This window comes from Haemorhous mexicanus, chromosome 22 (assembly GCF_027477595.1).
Source record: "Haemorhous mexicanus isolate bHaeMex1 chromosome 22, bHaeMex1.pri, whole genome shotgun sequence".
In the NCBI taxonomy this organism is placed as follows: domain Eukaryota; kingdom Metazoa; phylum Chordata; class Aves; order Passeriformes; family Fringillidae; genus Haemorhous; species Haemorhous mexicanus.
The window spans coordinates 7,348,291-7,366,463 of NC_082362.1; the positions used below are offsets into that span (position 1 = coordinate 7,348,291).

An 18,173-nucleotide genomic window follows, 5' to 3' on the forward strand; every position below is an offset into this window, starting at 1 on the left:
AGCGGTAACAGGCTTCCCAAACACTTTCCATTAAAAGGTATAAAGCAATTATCTGGCATCCCAGCAGGGACAATAAAGCAAATATGATGCAACAATTACTTGGGTGATAAGATCAGGCTAAGGTTGTGAGAAAAAACAATTAAAAAGGGTTGCAAGAGCTAAGGAATGCAGCTTACTTTCCCAGAATCTCTCTTAAGGACAAAGATACCATCAGCTCCAAGAGTCGACCTTCCTGTTTCGAGTTTACTGTTCTGGAGGCTGCAGAACATCAGCTGCAGCAAAGCTGAAAATGGCAATTAAAAATACGCTTTTTCCTGCACAGCATCACCCCTAAATTGCATAGATTAGTATTTACTGAAGTCCTTGTAAAACTGATATCCAACTGTTGGCGTTTTCCATCAGACTCTGGTCGGGTCAGCACAGTGATAATTGACACAAATACATTTGTTGCACATTTCTAGCTGGAAATGCCCAGTTCCTCTCAGTTTATCCATGCATGGCACACCCAACACCCCTTCTGGAGAGAGAGATTTGAAATCCAACCAACATTTGTGATCACTGAGGTGGAACATGGCACTGCTACTGTAACTGCTGAAGGTGACAGCATCCCTCTGCTCCTAGCCCCAGATTGCTCCAGGAGGGTCTTGCTCCTGCAGGATCCAACATTCCAAAGCAAACATGAGCTGAGGGTCTTTCTGAGCACAGGCAAAGCCATGTTCAAAGTATGCTGGCTTAATATTAATTTTCTATTAAAAATTAATAGGATTAAATGAAGCTTGCAAGCCTATGGGCACCAAGGCAGTTATTTTGCTGACGCACTCGTTGCCCGGAGGAGCAGGATGTGAGGGATGGGCTGCAGAGTTCCTGCAGTATCCATGTGGCTCCTGGAGGGAACAGCCCCAGAGGGACCCTGGGTTCCATCACTGCTGTGTCAACCCGTCCTCCTGCCCAGAAACTGGTGGGGAAGATGAAACCCTGATGAGATCCTGGTGAAAACTCTGGCATCTTCTCACCTGAGATCCAGCCTTCTCTGGACACTGCCTCCAACCCTCACCCATGTGCCCCTTTCCCACATCCCAGAATGAATTCCCTTGCCAACAAGAACCCTGCAAATATCCGGATTTACGTAAGCTTAACCTTCAGTCCCCATTAATGTTAACGGAGTAGGAAAAAATTAACCACGGGCGCAAGTAAAAAGACTGTATCTGCATTTCTAATTATACAACAAAACACACCACGTGGCAGCATTTCCAAGCACCTTGCTGGGAATAAAATAGCCAATGGACTGAGGCTTCCATTTGGAGTGGTGGATGCAAGAGCAACCAGCACTGAGGCTGTCAGAGTTAAGGGATGAGGACACGAGAATTAAGGGAAATGAAATGACATATGTGAAGGATGATAACAAAAATGTTAATAATTAGAAAAACAGTCACCTTAAAAATTTAAAATTTCATGATCTCTCCTACTTTTTAATGGCTTAGCCTACTTTTTCCAACCTAATTTGCATGATCAAAATAGGCCTCCTGCCAGGAAGCATTAAAATGGCAGCCCCCCATTGAGACAAAACTCCCTTCACCATACGAGACTGAAGGACTAATAACTATTCCTAAAAACATTTTAAATCCATTAACGTTGTTTAGCAAACACTTATTTAGAATTAGTGCCGCTATCAGAATTTGATTGTGCTCTACTAAAGTGTTTTATAAAAGCCTTTGAGGGAGGAGCAGGTCCCTCCCAAACACCTGTGCCATCTCCAACCCTCTCCAAAAAGCTGAGCACCCTCACACCCCGACACGCTTTCCATTCCAAAACCCCAAAGCATTCTCCAAGATCAACCAGACAATTCCCAACAGCTCTGCAGAGTGCCAGGCTGGGCAGCTGGAAGAACCCTCCAAGATGCACAGAGCAGCCAGACCAGAGTACACCATCCCCACCAACCTCTACACTCAGCAAATAATTAATATACACAAAAAAAAAAAAAACAGGTTACAAAAATATAAAGCTCAACATTACTGATGTACTGGAGATTTAGATTCTAGTAGAAATAGATGGTGTCCGAGCTATGTGTTATCCTTTCAGTGCCATCTGCACAAAACCAGAGTTTTATCTGAGCACTGGATACTAAAATAAATCATTTTCTCCATATCTATGATCTTGTTGAAGACAGACGCCACAAACCTGAGAGCTGGCTAGTGCAGGCTTGTCTAGTCACAAATAAAATTACATCCACATCAATATGATTTATTTTTAATAAAAAAAATAAGGCAACCAGGCTCTTCATATTGAAACAGGCTCAGCCAGCACCCTCCATGCCCAGAAGATATCATGTACAATGTGAAATTGTCAGAATAAAACTGGGATTTGCACTGTCATTTCCCCTAGTAAGAAACACCACTACCAAGAGACACATTTTAATTGCCACACGTAATGAAAAGTACCTGCTCATTCTCCACCTGCTGTATTTATTGCTATTTAAATTCAGGACTACAAGTCTTGGCAGGATATTTTCTGGTGACTTCAGTTTTTTAGAGTGTCCATGCCCCAGCAGGTTTTTAAGAGTGAATTTTGCTCTCCAATACAACACTTGTGACCCATCTCTGTCCGTGCATGAATGAGGTTCTTGGGCTGCACTTCTCAAAGCATCTTGTCCTGAGTGTCCCCTGTGAGCAGGGACCTCGCAGTAATTAGCACAATCTGATACTGGAAACTCAACTAATTCTAACACTGATCCCTCAGGACAGCACAGCCCATGATTTGAGAAACGTTTGTCCCAAAAGACCCTTTGTTTCTACCTTTCAAAGTCACCAAAGGCTGGTAAATAAATTATATTCTCCAAAAGCTTTGCAAATTCCTCTCCCCTGGCTGGATACATTCTCCAACCAGCAGCCACAGCTAAACGTTGATACAAGATCACTGAAAGCACCAAACCTGCTTTATTTTCTTATACAGAGCAACTTCTAACATCTGCAGTCACTGCTGTGAGATTGCAAAGGATTTTATTTGCCAAGTCGAGCTGTTGAAAGGACAGATTATAAAAAATAAACACTAACCATTTTTAGATCTAACTTTCCCCCACAGACTGCGTTTGATGCCCTTTCACTGGAAATGTTACATCAGAATAAAATCAGATTTAATTGGCTCTTAAATAACTGAACAGCCACTTTAATTTTATTTCAATAGCAATAATTCATAAATCAAGCAGCTGAAATCCTAGCACGAGTGACAAGTAAATAGAGCAGAACACAGTGAAGGAGAGCACGAATACCACATGGTGAAAGGTGATTTTTCTCCAACTTCACACATCACCATTTTATGGACATCACAAAGGTACCACCACATAAATACTCAGATCTCAAACCTGTCAGTTCATCAGCAGTAACTGCTTAACAAAGACCAGTCAATGATGATCCTTGCCCAGCTGGAACTGCTAGGGGAATGGCTGGGATTTTAGCCATGGATGCAATTTCCCTCATGCACACTAGATGGAAGTATGGAAAAATCTTAATTCTTTCCTGTCTCAACTTAAATTCAAGTGGTTGAGATGTTATGTTGGACTGTCACATTCTGAGAAGAATTTTTTTTTTTTGTTCTTTGTCAGCAACTTCACTCACTGATAAGCTCTAAGTAAAAAGATGCCCTGAAATATTAAACTAAGAAGTGCTGAAAATTAATAGTAAACCTAAGAGAATATACAGCAGAAATACGAAATATATTATTCAGGCTAATTTTTAAAGTACAAACATTCAATTTCTAGAGTATTTGAATAATAATCACTAATGAGATCCTTCAGAGACAATGAAGGTACATTCTTCAAACATCCAGGTTTTTATAAGAAACACCACTTTGTCAATGAATAGAAACAGGGAATAGAAAAGGTATAAAAGGATTCATAAATGCTGCTGCAGTTTTAACTGGAAAAAAACCCCAACTGATTTGTAGAATGTAGTGGAAGAGGCACAGGGAAATAGAGAACCTGAAGTCTTACAGAACAAGCAGATCAGAGAGCAGCAAACCTGAATGGGATTAAATTACACACAAATCTCCTGGAAACGATCTTAAAAGTGACTTGTTCCAAAACAATCCATTTCTAAATTTAAACACTAAAGAGTTCACAGACACAAAAACTAAATCAGGCAATGGTGTGACCAGGAAAAGGTGCTGGAAGAGCTGTTTTCCCTCCCCTACTCTGGCTTTTTCATATATTGATTTTCCTCCACACTCATTCACAAATGCTCAGCAGAGCTGTGAACAATTTAAAGTCAAGGGATGCACGAATTACCAGCTCCAGGAAAACACCACCCATCTGAGGCAAAAGCTGAGGGCTTTGCTGTAGCTGAAGAAAATAAAACCAACCCAGAATCAGAACACATTGATGAGCTGGAAGTGAAGGGCAAGCAAATCCCTAATTTTCCCAGTCCACAACAAAGCCAAAGCACATGACATTCCTCCAGCTTAGAACAAATTAAAAAAAACAGTGCCAGAACAGAAGGATGAATGAAGAACAATGCTAGATAAAAGAATATAAAGTAGGCATGAAGGGCTCCCCTTTCCAGATGTTGAGAAGACAAGCTGTTTTTCATTCCAGGTTTAAAAAAAGATAAGCAGAGGAGGAAGTTTACTTCGGAGAGTGGGAGCATCTGCATAATTTTTTGAAAAAGGTTCATACAAAGCTTTCCTTCCAACAGAATTTAAACTAGATCTATACATATACACATAGATATATGTGGCATTGGCTCAAGACAGTCACCTTACAGTATTTCTCAAAATGTTTTTCATGCAGCAACTGTCTACAGAGAGGAACAAAATGAGTGGCAAGGGACAGCCCCAGGAAAGGGCAGGACTGTGAGACACACATCCTCCAACATGCACACTCCAGGTTTAACAACATGAAGGCAAGGAGAGGGACAGCAGGATACAGCAGAGGATATGCTGGGGCCAGGAAATCAGAAAATAATCCACAGCTCTCAACACTGACTTATGGCATATTTTACCAACAAAAACACCTAGGAGCATTTTTTTTTTTTTTTTTTTGCATGTGTGGCTCCCACCTTAGCCAGGCCAGAGAGATAGTCCCAGTATGAGGAGGGAAATTACAGAGAAACTGGATGTTAGATGACTCTGAAGAGCAGAGCACAGCGTTTCACCTATTTCCATTGCTCTCGCGTGGTTCCCAAATTAGAAACAATCAGAACCCTGCTGGAAACAATATATGGCACCTTAATTGGGTTGGCTGCACTACAGACGTCAGCAATGTATCACTTAGTAGATCATTTTATGACTGCTTTTTTTTTTTTCTTTAAAACTAAAAATAGCTGCACTTTCATGGTTCACCTTTTCTACACCACCTTTACTACAGACACCATAAGAAATTAAATGTTAGCACTCCTTGACTACTGAAGATCCTACAGGAGCCACACCTGCTGCAGGCAGTCTGTCCCCCAGTTCAGCAGAATTATACTTAAAGGTTTGTCTCAGATGTGTTGCTTTTACAGAGAACCTGTTTTCTAAAACATTTCCCCCTAGTACACCCATCAATGCACCTATTTAAAAGCCTGGAACAGTTCACTTATCTCTAAATACATCAACAACACAGTGCTCCACACATTCCAGGCACTCCAGAATCCCTGCACGGGACTTGGGAACTCACATGAAAAATCTTTCCCAGTTTTCATCCCCAAGTGCTACACACCCCCACTATTCTCTACCAAATCCACACTGCAGCCAAACTGCATTCCTGAGAAATTATTCCAAGAATGAAATATCACCATTTTCCTCATAAACCCTGGAAACTTGCACTGATCTTCACACACAGCATAAACAAGTTCAGCAATGGGAATACATAAACCAAGAATAATTCTTAAGCACAATGGGGGAATAATTATAGCAAACACAGAACAAATACAAAATGAGTGGGGAGGTGTGGAGGGACACCCAGACAGAATGTGCTGAAATAAGGAAAAGGGACCTACAGGATCTGTGAGGTTGGATCAGCCATAAGCTACAGCTGCTGGCTTTTTAAGTGTTCATTTAAATCAAATTACTAAAAACACAGGAACCAGCAGTAGATGAACACAGAGGTCTCTGTCAGCTCCTGCTGTAGGCCAAGCTATGCCCTGCTTGGACAGTAAAATCAGCTTTTGAAAGATTACAACCCCTTGGAAAACTATCTTTGGGTAAAGTTCAGAACAACTTTTCTGGATGTCAGCCAGCAGAATGCCTGTTCAGGAGCTCCATTCCTCAATCACTGTTTGGAAAGCTTTTTATTCTTGAAAGTAGAAAGATTAATAATGTGACAAACTCATTTTAGCATTCACAAAGTAACAATCTGCAATTAAAAGAAAAATTTGCCCCAAATCTGTGTGGTAAAGATTTCAACACAAGTCACAAAATACAATGGGAAAATGAGAATGTGGCATACCACACAAGGAATAAAAATTTCAATTACCCACTTCACTTCCTAGTTTGAGAACGTTTTAAATTGTTTAAACATCTCAAATGCTGAAAATTGGAAAGGGTGGGGTGATAGACTCATTACAGACGCAGAAAATTGTGAAACCTTTGCTCCTCCTCAGGGGCATCTTACCCCAAAACCAGCATCTGAAGAGTGAGTATACTACTACACAACAGTGACCTGTTACTCACCTGCTGGGTGTAGCATTTCAGTGAACTACATGTTCTTAAAGCAATTATTTAAAAGTGCTGATCATCTGGTAAATAACTCAAACAAATCAGGCTGTGGCTATGTTCTGGGTGGTGTATTTAGCAACTCCATAAATCCCAGAATCCTGCAAGTCACTTCATAAATCTGTGACTCTCCTCACTGTTGCCTCACCAAAGATGAGTGAGGCAGGAACATACAGGATATAAAATGTTTTGGTGATGGAGCTTTTTGGGGTGAGGCCAGCCAGGGCAAAACTTTCTACTTCCTCCTCTCCCCATCTCTGTGTGCTGGCCAGTAACAAGTCATGGTCAAAAATGAAGAAAAGTAAAAATGAATGGACAAACTAATGTGAAAAAGTAAAATATTGCACTGGAAGCACTGATAAAAGTTTCTATCCCACATCCAGGAGTTTCAGCAAGTGCAGCAGAGGACACAAGCTGATGCTCCTGCACATTGTCTGAGCTTCTGGGAAACAGAGATAGATACTTCAGTCCTTGAGAAAAATCCTTACTTCTCTTGATCTGGCAACAGTTCCCAGAAGCAAGCATAGATACAAAAGCTTATCTATCAGAGGACAACTTGAAACAAATACAAATAAGGCTTAAATGAAGGCAAATATCCAAGCTGCAGGGAACACAACGATTCCTTAATTTCACATTTGGAGAAAAAACAATACTATGTGGACATTCTCCAACATATTTTTAATGCTATTAACAGAAATAGCACCCCAGGCTGTGCTCAAGCTGGAAAAGTGTGAAACTGTTTGCAATGTGAAGTGAAAGGGGGATCAAAAATACCATCTTATTAAATGGCATTTATTTGGTGCTAAGTGAATTATTTATTCAATTGAGAAGTTCACAAAATGACAGGGGGGTAAAAGCAAGCGAGGTCACTACTTCATGTCAGTATCAAAGCTGATCCTTAACAGAATTTAAGCACCTGCTTTTTCTTTTATCTCAGCACAAAATGAGATTTCTTTTTTTTTTTACACTTCAAAAGCCATGTAACACAACAGAATATATGCCAAGCATGCAAAAACAGAGCATGCCAGCATCTTTCAGCAATCAGCTTTCCCTTGTCATCCATTATGTCAGATTTATCTATTTTTGCTTAATTCTTGCTCCAGCAATACGCATCCTTCCTCTCCCCAGACTATCAGGCTGGTTGGGCTGGAATTCAATACAGCTTCTTAAAATAGTTGAGAAATATTGAAAATATTTGAAGCGATGCCTGCGAATTACAGCCAATTCATCAACTCCTCTTCCAGCTCCTGCTCGACCTGTGCTCCCCCAGACAAGGGGCAATTCTCATTTCTTCACCTCAGAAATTCTACCCAGCGTAAATACCATTTGGAAAACAAATAGCCTTTCTTTTATGGAAGCATTTCTCCTTGAAAGCTTAGATCCTGTGTTAATTGCAAACCTTACCCTCTGACTCTTACTCGCTTTTGATCCTCTGCTGAAAATTAATAGTGAATGCATTTGCTTCAAGTTTGCTTTCTGTTATCACTGCTTTTCCTCTCCAAGCTTCCAGACCCTCTGGACTGGCTTTACAGGACACCAGACCCCCCTAAAAGCTCTGCCTGAATCCTTCACTCTACTGCTGGCTGCAAAACCCTGCTCTCCCCACGTCCAACACCTGTAAGACCCTTGAACAGCATTTTTCCCCACTGCTTTATGCACCCAGTTAAATGTACAGACTCTAACAAGTTAAAATTCTTAAAAAGCCCTGATCAGAAATACATAGGCTGAAAGGAAAATGCAACTCTCATCACTCTATTCCCTCACTGCCTGTGGAGCACAGAATTTTCTCAGCCGGCTGCTGAATCAGACGAAGTTTCCACAGCGCACACACACACACAATCACAAAGCCCCAACACGTCCAGGAGGATTTATTCCATCACAAAGTCACTGCCGTTGCTCCAGCACAAATGACATCACTTAGGAACCCAACCTTATCTCCTGAGAGCTCCCAGCTCCCTCCTCTCCCACAGCGACCGGAGCAACAAAGAACCGGGTTTGTGCAATAAGGAGGAAAAAAGTATTGCTGCAAAAAGTTTTCCAGAAAAACTTGTATTTTCTTGAGACTGTGACTAGGGAAAAATAAAGGACTGTAGGAAGAAGTGAGTAGAACAAATTCTGGTTGAACTAATCAACCTGCATCTGTGATTCATCCTAAACTTGTACCTAGAGCTACCAGGGTGAGAGACGTCTGTGAGCCCTCGCAGGTGTTGGTCGGGGAGGTTCACACGCTGCAGAACCAAAACCATCTCAGTACTTTGCTGCATGAGTGCACTGAGAACTGGAGTCCAGCTCTGCAGTTTCTTCTTCTTCTTCTTCAGACACTTGAAAATCGGTTGGTGGGGAATAAAAACGACGGATGATTTATTGGCGATACCTGTTCCCTGCCCGTGGGAGAGATGGGCTTTGAGGTCCCTTCCAGCCCAAACCAGCCTGCGAGTCTCTCGCAAAAAGACACTTTTCTTGGGAAAGAATCACACAAAGGATGTGCTCGCACTGCGACCGCAATCCCCCCTTCCCCCTGACGGCACTTCTGTCGCGATGGCTGACGCACTATCGCGATCCGGGGCCGTGTGCGCGGTACCGGGGACAGGTAACGAGGGCGCCGGGGCTACCGGGGGGCCTGGGAGCTCCGCGCTGAGCGGGGGAGACCCCGGGGAGGCGGGCTGGGAGCGAGTGTCGCGACAGGCGGCGGGTGTCGCGACATGGGGGGGGGTCGGCACACCGGTGATGCCTCAGCGGGCGGGGGGAGGGGACACCCGGGAAGGACAATGGTGGGGGGGGGTATGAACGGCGGCGTCCCGCCGCGCTGTGAGCGGGACTAGGAGGATGACGATGAGGAGGAGGAGGTGACGGTGGGGCTGGGCCCTCGCTCCCGCCGTGTGCCGCACTTACTCTCGGTGCCCCTGCCCGGGCCTCATGGCGCCGCCGCCGCTGTGCCCGCCCGGCCCCTCCGCCGCCGCCGCCGCCCGCCCCGGCCGTGCTGGCTGCGCAGCCGCCCCCGCGCACGCGCGGCCCGCGCGCCGCCCGCCCCGCCCCGCGCACGCGCGGCCCCGCGGCCACGGGAACGAGGGGGGGGGGGGGGAATGGGGGCAGCGCCGCGCCGCCCCCTGCCGGTAACCGGGGGTACTGCAGAGAACGGCGGGGACAGGGGGGACATTGGGGGGACACGGAAGGACACGGCGGGGACACACTGGGGGACATGGGGGGACATTGGGGGGGACACTGGGAGGGACATGGTGGGGTATGAGGGAGGGACATGGCGGGGACACACTGGGGGATGTGAGGGACACAGGGAGAACATGAAGAGGACAGATGGGGAATAGGGAGGGACACAGCAAGGACATAGGGAGGACATGGGGTCATGGCAGGGGCACTGGCATGACAGGGAGGACATGAAGGAACATGGCGGGGAGGGACAGGGAGATGCAGGGGGGTCAGGAAGGGGACACAGAGAGGGCTCTGCCACAGCTCCGGTGCTGCCCACACCGAGGTCTCGACAGCCACCTTCCCCCACAGCCGGGGTCAGTCCTTCCTGAAGTATTTTTTCCACAGGGAAGTGAGGATTTGCACCCTTGCGATGGGGTTGCAATGGGATATTTAACTTATTCTCAAAGCTCGTTAAGGAGCTGCAGGTCAGGAAGGCGAGACACTCCACCCTTGCCATGCCAAAGAGCATTTCCACTGTCCCCACTGTTGCTCTGGGCACTCGGCTCCATCCCTGCAAGCAGCTTGGGATGAAGCTCTGGGGCAGCACAGGGTGACCTTGACCCCTCCCATGACACAGCCACACAGAGGGGACAGCTTCCCCTTGTACCCCATCCCATGAGACCCCTCCAACCCTGCCTACCCAGCTTTTCCCCCCCCAGAAGTCACAGCTCAGAAAACAGGATCTAAGCTCAGCTGGGAAGGAGGAATGACATCAAAGTGCCCTGGTTTGAGCTGGAATAAAACAGAGGGAAGGTGGTGGCTGTGAGGTCAGGCTGCCAGGGAGGAATAAAGGAGAGAACAATCACTTGTGCTGGGACCTCATTTTATTGCAAGGGAAATACAAAAGTTGGACAGCAGCATTCAAGGGACCACAGCAGCCCCTGCTCCTGGGGAACAAGGAAGGACACTCTGTGCAGGTTTCCCAACCCAGTTTTCAGTTGATCTCACATTCCAGATAGAATTCTTCAGCAGAAGGGTAAAACATCTCTTTCACAGAGCACCAGAGAGGGACAAGGGGCTGAGCAGGTTTGGGCTCCAGACCCTTCCCAATCTCTTCCCTGCTGGGGTTTTCTTCCCTCAGAGATGTTAATTTATAACTGGATTACCTGGATTTCTGGCAGGAAGGTACCCAGTGCTCCAAACACCTGACAAAGAGATAAAACAAGCCCCAAACACCAGGCCCAGGCACACAAATGTGGTGCCAGGCTCCACCATGCCAAGGGCTCTGCAGAGCCAGCCCTGCTCCTCCAGCCTCAGCTGTGCCAGGTGCTCTCTGTTACACCTGAGCTGCAGAACCTGCTGCTCTTCCCACTTTGGGATTTTTTTTAGCTGCAGCAGCTGCTGTGTTTGTATCTGTGACCCTGGTGAAAAGAGTGAGGATGTGGAAGTGATACAATAAACTACTCGAATTCCTAAAGATGGGTCCATGCTGGTTTTGCATGACAGACAAGCCAGCCAGGCATTACAGATGTTCCAGCTGCCAGCAAACCCCTAAAACCAACTCTCTACACCCACCAGCTTCAACAGGGCAGGGAGAAAAGTCAACATGAGACCATCAGCTGGGCTGGGGTGTCCGCATCCCCCTGTGTGACCACGATTCAGCCTTCAGAAGGGATTACAAACATGTGCTGATAATGCTTCACTGCCACCCTTTGTTTGCTACAAGGCAGGAGATGCTCCTGAACTCCCACGTACAAACACCTGAGAGCAAGGACATGAGACACAGCCCAAGAGAAGTGGGGAGCAGCTCTGGAAATGCAGGACCAGAAATGGATGCAGCTGATTCTCCAGGGTCTGTCCCCAGGCCAAATGCCATAGAAGGTCTGGAGATTTTTTGGGCCATTTTCCCAAAGAATAATATATTCCACTTCAGCCCACGGTAGTTACTCCATCATCCTCTATTTCTGGATTCAACAAAGGTGCCAGGATACCCCCAGGACTGGTTCCTCCACATGATCAGAGAGTTCAAGGGGTGTTAAAACACACCAAGTGCTCAACCCTTCACCTGCACCTTGAGCTTCAGGCGGACCTCACACAGGAAAGCGTTCATCAGGTCCTGGCCAGCCTCCTGAGCAATCCTGCTGATGACACTTCCTCCTCTTCCAATCAACATCCTCTGTGTTAAAACCCAGAGAGAACATCATCAAACTCACCCAGGAGAACGGTGCAGCCACAGAAGCAAAGAGGGAAATTCTAACATTAAACCATGAGGCAACACAGTTGCCAGTACTGGGTACATGGCTCTTCCCAAAAGAGAGGGAGAGGGGAGCCCAGCAAGGATGGACTTGGGGAACCTCCCTTCACCCTCCCCAGCATCCCATCTCTCTTCCTTCACCCACCTTGTGAGACTCCCTTGGCACCAGGAGGCTCTGCACGATGAGGAGCTCCCCACATTCTCCTTCCTCCCACACGTCTGTCACCTGGGGCAGCAATGGAGCACTCAGCAACCCTGGAAAAGCCTCAGGAACCCCCAGGACCCCTCCCTTGGACACACCAGCACACAAGGTGGCCCCCTCACACACAGAAAGGGTCTTAGCACACCTGAGGTGCAAGAACTGAGTCATCCCACAGGGACTGGCAGATCCCACAGATCCAAACAGAGATTCTCATCACACAGCCCAAAATTCCCAATGAAACAGCTCATGGCCGAGTCTGCCTGGGCACACTTCCCACCTGAGTCACTCCATAAGGCACTTCCAGGGGCAGGTACTCCAGGAGTTTCTCCCTGATGATATTATCACAGATCTCTTGAGGTGACTGGCTGGTCAGGACGTCGCTGTGGAATTCCCAAGGGCCTGGCTTGGCTCGCATCAGGAGGTACCTCTGTGGGCACAGCACACCCCCATCAGCTGCCACGTGTCACCCACACCGTGCCACCACCCCTGTGCTCCTCCTGCAGAGAGGGCACTGCTGCTGGCCTGGCACCAGGGCAGTGGTTTGGTGTTTTGGGCAGGGACAGTAGAAAGGGAAGCTCTGACACCCCTCCCTAGGGCTGTGTGTATCACACCAAAGCCCACAGAAGCCCTGGAGCTGAGAAACAGCAGTGGGTGGATTCCTTGTTGTGAACAAGCTGCTGTCTGGAGAGCCCCAGGTGAGAGTTTTGTACAGAAAACTCTGCAGGTGCAGCAGGGACACATCCCACACTGACACACGACACTTCCCCCCATGCCAGGCCAGGAACAGAAGCTGAGGCTCTGTGTGAAGTGCTGGGCTCCCAGCCCAGTCTCCAGGTGTGACACAAGCTCAGACTGGAGTTACCTTGAGTGTATCCACCTCCTCCCCACGGACAGCTGCCAGCATGAAGATCTCCTGGAAGTGTGGCCAGCCTTTCATATCTTTTAGATCCTTGGCTCCATGGTGCTTTGGCCCTTCCCCTGTGCCAGCAGCCCCAGCATCACTGCTCCTGTCCAAACCAGAGCCTTCCTGGGCCTGATTCTTTTCCTGCCCAAAGGGAGACCCTGGGACCTTGCTTTCAGGTGGAGAAGCCTGAGTGAGATGAAGAGGAGGCTTTACTGAAGAACGGGAATCCTGTTTAGGTGAAGATTTCACTTCCAGTTTCTTTCCATTTACAATTCCCTCTGTCAGGTCAGTTGCTATTTCCAGCAGGAGAAACTTCTTTTTCAGTATATCCACCTAAAGCCAGAGAGAGAGAGAGAGAGAGAGGTGTCAGGATTTACCCTAAATGAGGTGGGCAGCTGGGCCCTGGATGTGAAGGAGCCAGAGGAAACCAGCCAGGGAAGCAGCTGCTGCAGGACAGGGCAGTTTTGTGACCAGAGGCCAAACCAGAGTGTGCCAGCACAGTTTGCCCAACCACTGAGAACCTGTCAGCTCTGCTGAGATTCTCCCTGGCTCACCTGGCTCCTCTTTCCAGATGGATTTAAACCCCAGACAGCAGCATAAATTCAGGAGTGTTTCTGCTTTTAATGGGTGCACACACCCCTCAATATTCTGGAGCAGAGGGGGGAACCTGTGTCCTTTAACCCATCAGTGCTGAGGCCAGGTGGTGCCTGAAGAAGGCAGGAAGAACAAGCAGGATTTACCTTGTTCAGGACCAGCACGCTGGGGATGTGGGGGAACTGAGACAGGCACTTGAGCACCTCCTTGCTCAGAGAATTCCTTGTCCAGTGATCTGACACATCCACCAGAACCAGGACTGCCAGGAAAGAGGGAGGGAAAAAGGATGAATCCTCATTTTCCAGAATGTTCACTTTGCAGCTTTACAGTGTATGGTCACTCCCCTCTTCAGGAGGGGCACAAAAAGAAGGATTTTATTGAAAACACTAAAAATGCAGCTTACCCATGTCACCCTACTGACATCACACGTGCTAAATCTCAACATCCAAGCCCAATTATTAACCCAAAGTGCCTCCCCTTGGCACCAGGCAGTTCTTATCCCCTCCTCAGCTTAATATTCCAGATCTTTTCTCTGCCTTTCCTTGTTCACACTCCCTGGGCTGCCTGTGCTGCCAGCAAACACCCAGATACCACAGCTGGGAACTTGTGTGGCAGAAAAGGACTTGGTTTGATGCAGAAAGAGTTGAAAACCCACCTAAATCTGCATGTTTCATGCTGTCCCATGGGTCTGTCAGCATGGCTTCATCTAAATTATGCCTGAAAGACAAATACAAATTAATAAAGTAGACACACTTCATTACAATTGTGTTCCTCCCTCTCAACCTAGGGGGAAAAGAGGGTTTTCCCTCATTCCAGTTGCCACAAAGCTGCTTTGGGGATTGTGACATCCCTGGTCATGTGCAGATACACAGAACCACACATAAAAAGGCTCAAGGGATATCACAGGCTCTGTGTGCTACTGAAATTGCAATTAAAAAATACTGCAAAGCAAAATATGGCTAAAAACATGCATTCAGCTCACTCTTGTTTTACAGACTTTGCACAGTGAAAATCACATTCCTGTTTTATTACTCTTGCTAGGCAGCACACACCCTCCCTCCCCACGCCAGTGGTGGTACCTTTTAGCTTTTAAGGGATTTGTGAGGCCAGGTGTGTCCAGAATGATCTAGGAAAGGCAAAAACAAACGTTTGAAGTTTGCCAGCAGCGAGAGCTCAGGGGAAAACCCCATCTTTGTGCAATGAGAGGTGATCCCAAGGGACACAGATGAGCAAATGCTGCCCTTGGGCTCCAGGACTGACCAGCTGCGTGTCCTCGTGCGTGATGACACCCCGGGCCTTGCAGCGGGTGGTGTGCACCTTCTTGGAGACTGGGAAAACCTGCAGGAAATTAATTAAACATGTTACACTGCCAAAAAAAACCGGAAACAGCCTGAGCTGCACCCCAGCTTCACCTTCCTGCCCAGGAGCTGGTTGCAGAGCGTGGATTTCCCGGCGTTGGGAGCGCCGATGATGGCGATCCTCAGCACCTTGGGCTGCGGGGGCTGGTCGGGCTGATTCTCCAGGAGGCGTTTCTGCTCCTCTGCCGGGGAAAGGAGGAGCTCAGATGGTGCCAAACCCTCGGTGGGTCAGGGCAGCCCTGGGGCGGGGCGGCAGCCGTCACCACTCACCTTTGTCGGTGGCCACGGGCGGCGGGTGCTGGCCCAGAGCGGTAGGCGGGGCCTCGGCAGGGATGCCCAGGAGGCTGCCCAGCGCCGAGCTGCTCCCGTTCCAGCGGCTGGGAATGCTCAGGATCCTCCCCAGCGCCGGGCTGCTCCCGTTCCAGCGGCTGGGAGCACTCAGGATCCCGCCGAACACCGAGCTGCTCCCGTTCCAGCGGCTGGGAACACTGAGGATCCCACCCAGCGCCGAGCTGCTCCCGTTCCAGCAGCTCCCCGTGAGGCGAGCTGGAAGAAAACACCGAATTTATCAAGAACGTCCCTGAAACACACCAAGCTCGCGTGGGTCGCCCCCTCCACACGCAGCGTCCGGGCAGCGCTCACCCCACCACAAGGCCTCTCGGCCGGGTCCGGCATCCCGCCCGCCACCTCCCGCATCCAGCCGCCCCCAAAGTACCCCCGCGACCCCACTGCACCTGCTCCCAGCCGGAGCGGCCCCGCCGCGGCAGCATCGGCAGCCCAGAGCGCGGCCCGGGCGGCGGCCGCGGCCATGGGAGCCGCCATGTTGGCGCGCCGCGGGGCACGCCGGGAAGGCAAGCGGTGCCCGCTCCCATTGGCGAACAGCGCGGGGTCATAGAGAGCGAGCGAACGGGGCCAGAGCGCCGCCGTACCGCGGGGGATTGTGGGATGGAAACGGCCGAGAGCCGGCGGCACAGGGCGGGGCGGGGACGTGGGAGCGCCCCCTGCCGGCGCCACCGCAGGGTGCAGGTGGCGGCGCCGCGGGGTCACCTGTGCCCCCCAGTGTCACCAGTGTCACCACTGCTCCCGGTGTCAGCAGTGCCCCCCCAGTGTCAGCAGTGCCCCCCAGTGTCACCAGTGTCACCATTGCGCCCCCAGTGTCACTAGTGTCAGCAGTGCCCCCCCAGTGTCACCAGTGTCACCACTGCTCCCGGTGTCACCAGTGTCAGCGGTCCTCCCCCAGTGTCACCAGCGCTCCCAGTGTCACCCGTGTCACCAGTGCCCACCCAGTGTCACCAGTGCCCTCAGTGTCCCCCCTGTGTCAGCAGTGTCACCAGTGCCCACCCAGTGTCACCACTGCCCCCAGTGTCCCCCCAGTGTCAGCAGTGTCAGCAGTGCCCCTCCAGTGTCACCAGCACCCCCCCCAGTGACACCAGTGTCACCTGTGTCACCAGTGCTCCCAGTGACACCAGTGTCACCAGTGTCCCCCCAGTGTCACCAGTGCCCTCCTGGTGCTCCCAGTGACCGCAGTGCCAAGTTTCACCAGGCCCGGGATGTGGTGAGGAAGGAAAGTGGAGCCACGGTTCTGTAACTCTCTTTATTGTCCTGTACCCGTCCCCAGGGCTCCATCACTGTGTCCTTGCCATCCCATCCCGTCCCACCCCGTGCCATTCCCGTCCCATCCCGTGCCATTCTGTTCCATCCCGTGCCGTGCCGCGTTGCCGGCCGTCGGCAGAACCGTTACCATTACTAAACTCAGTAATGGTAACGGTTTCCCCGCCGGCCGCGGGTGCCCGGCTGGGTCCGGATCCTCTTCCCCCGGGATGTCCCAGCCCGGGATGTCCCAGCCCGTGTCGCTCATCCCCGGTGGCCCGGGCGTGTCCCGGTGGTCGCTCGGCGGGAGGAGGTCGGTGCAGCCCGGGGAGTACATCATCTATACTGTAGTGTCTCATAGCCAACTTACAGTATACGATGATATCCTGCCCGGGACAGCGCGGGGAGGAGAGCAGAGCCTGCAGGGGACAGACAGCGTGGTCAGGGAGCCCAGCCCGTTGTCACCCCGGTGTCACCCTCAGCCATCCCTGTCCCCCCGGTCCTGTCTCCTCCTGAGGCTCCTGGAGGCCTCCCTGCCCCAGCACCTCCCCACCTGCTCCTTATTCCCCGAAGTTCCACCACCCCAGAGCAGGACATAGGTTCTCAGTGACTTCCCTACCCAGGTGTCCCCCCGATCCCTCCTTGTCACCCCATTCCCACCACCCCGGAGAGGAGCAGAGGTTCCCAATTGTCCCCTCACCCCAAGACCCCCCTACCCCATCTTTGCCCCCCCAGTTCTGCTGCTCCAGAGTGGGACTGAGGGCTCCCAATTTCCTCCCCACCACAGCACCCCCCTAACCCCTCCTTTTATCCCATAACCCCATCTCAGAGCAGGATTTGGGGTTCCCAAACCCCTCCTTTGTCCCCCCAGTCCCACCCTCCCCGAGCAGGACAGCAGCTCCAGGTGGTGGCACCTACCTGTGGGGGTGGCACTGGGGCTCTGTGGGGTGCTGGATCTGCACCCGCCTTATAAAACCTGCTCTGCCTCATCTGCATATCTCACATCTGCACTGCACAGCTGGACGGGGCCCTTAACCCCTTCATGCCCGGGGGACACCGCCCCGAGCAGCTCCCCCCCCACCCAGCCTGGCACCGTCCATGGGGGGATTTGGGGCTTGCAAGGGGCCACCCCCTGTGTCTTCCACTTCAGGGTGGCCCCACAAATGCCCCATCCTCCTGTGGTCACCAGGATTATCCCTTCCCATAGTTGTGGGGACCCTGAACTGGGAGCTCCCCACTGCAAACTGGTTCCCAGTGGAAACGGGGTGTGGGGGGGGGGGGTGTGGAAGCCCCTGGGGAGGGGGCCCAGGAGGGACATCTGGGAGTGGAGAGGAGGGACATAGGGACATCTGGGAGTGGGGGTCACCCTACACAGGCACCCTCAGGTGAGGTACAGGGTACACGTGGGTACAGGGAGCCTGTGTCCCCTGGGGTGGGTGA

At 50.1% G+C, this 18,173-nt stretch overlaps 2 protein-coding genes across 7 annotated transcripts in view; both read right to left on the minus strand.

Moving 5' to 3' along the window:
• The window catches only part of FAM222B (family with sequence similarity 222 member B), a 36,231-nt gene extending 26,580 nt beyond the window's left edge, over positions 1–9,651 (minus strand). The window contains exons 1-2 of one of the 6 annotated variants that reach the window (XM_059865705.1): positions 9,577–9,627; positions 8,848–9,065 (exon numbers count right to left, since the gene is read on the minus strand). The gene's annotated coding sequence lies outside the window, so the exon portion shown is untranslated. Of the gene's footprint in view, positions 1–8,847; positions 9,376–9,576 lie in introns of those variants that run through there. The other 5 variants (XM_059865707.1, XM_059865703.1, XM_059865704.1 and 2 more) reach the window with 5 other exon arrangements.
• Positions 9,652–10,697: 1,046 nt separating this feature from the next.
• Positions 10,698–15,985, minus strand: ERAL1 (Era like 12S mitochondrial rRNA chaperone 1). The gene is made up of 11 exons (XM_059865921.1): positions 15,878–15,985; positions 15,414–15,689; positions 15,198–15,325; positions 15,046–15,123; positions 14,865–14,911; positions 14,441–14,502; positions 13,932–14,044; positions 13,150–13,524; positions 12,565–12,714; positions 12,231–12,311; positions 10,698–12,007 (listed from the first exon to the last, which is right to left on the minus strand). The coding sequence occupies exons 1-11, from the start codon at positions 15,963–15,965 to the stop codon at positions 11,885–11,887; spliced, it is 1,521 nt and encodes a 506-aa protein (XP_059721904.1). The 5' UTR covers positions 15,966–15,985; the 3' UTR covers positions 10,698–11,884.
• Positions 15,986–18,173: the final 2,188 nt, after the last annotated feature.

Excerpts from the sequence above, each read along its gene's own strand:
- ERAL1 (XM_059865921.1), bottom strand. The coding sequence starts at position 15,965 with ATGGCGGCTCCCATGGCCGCGGCCGCCGCCCGGGCCGCGCTCTGGGCT. Across the intron at positions 15,124-15,197 it reads ACCAGCTCCTGGGCAGGAAG|GTTTTCCCAGTCTCCAAGAA; the intron begins GTGAAGCTGGGG and ends AATTTCCTGCAG. Across the intron at positions 12,312-12,564 it reads TGCCTTATGGAGTGACTCAG|GTGACAGACGTGTGGGAGGA; the intron begins GTGGGAAGTGTG and ends TTGCTGCCCCAG.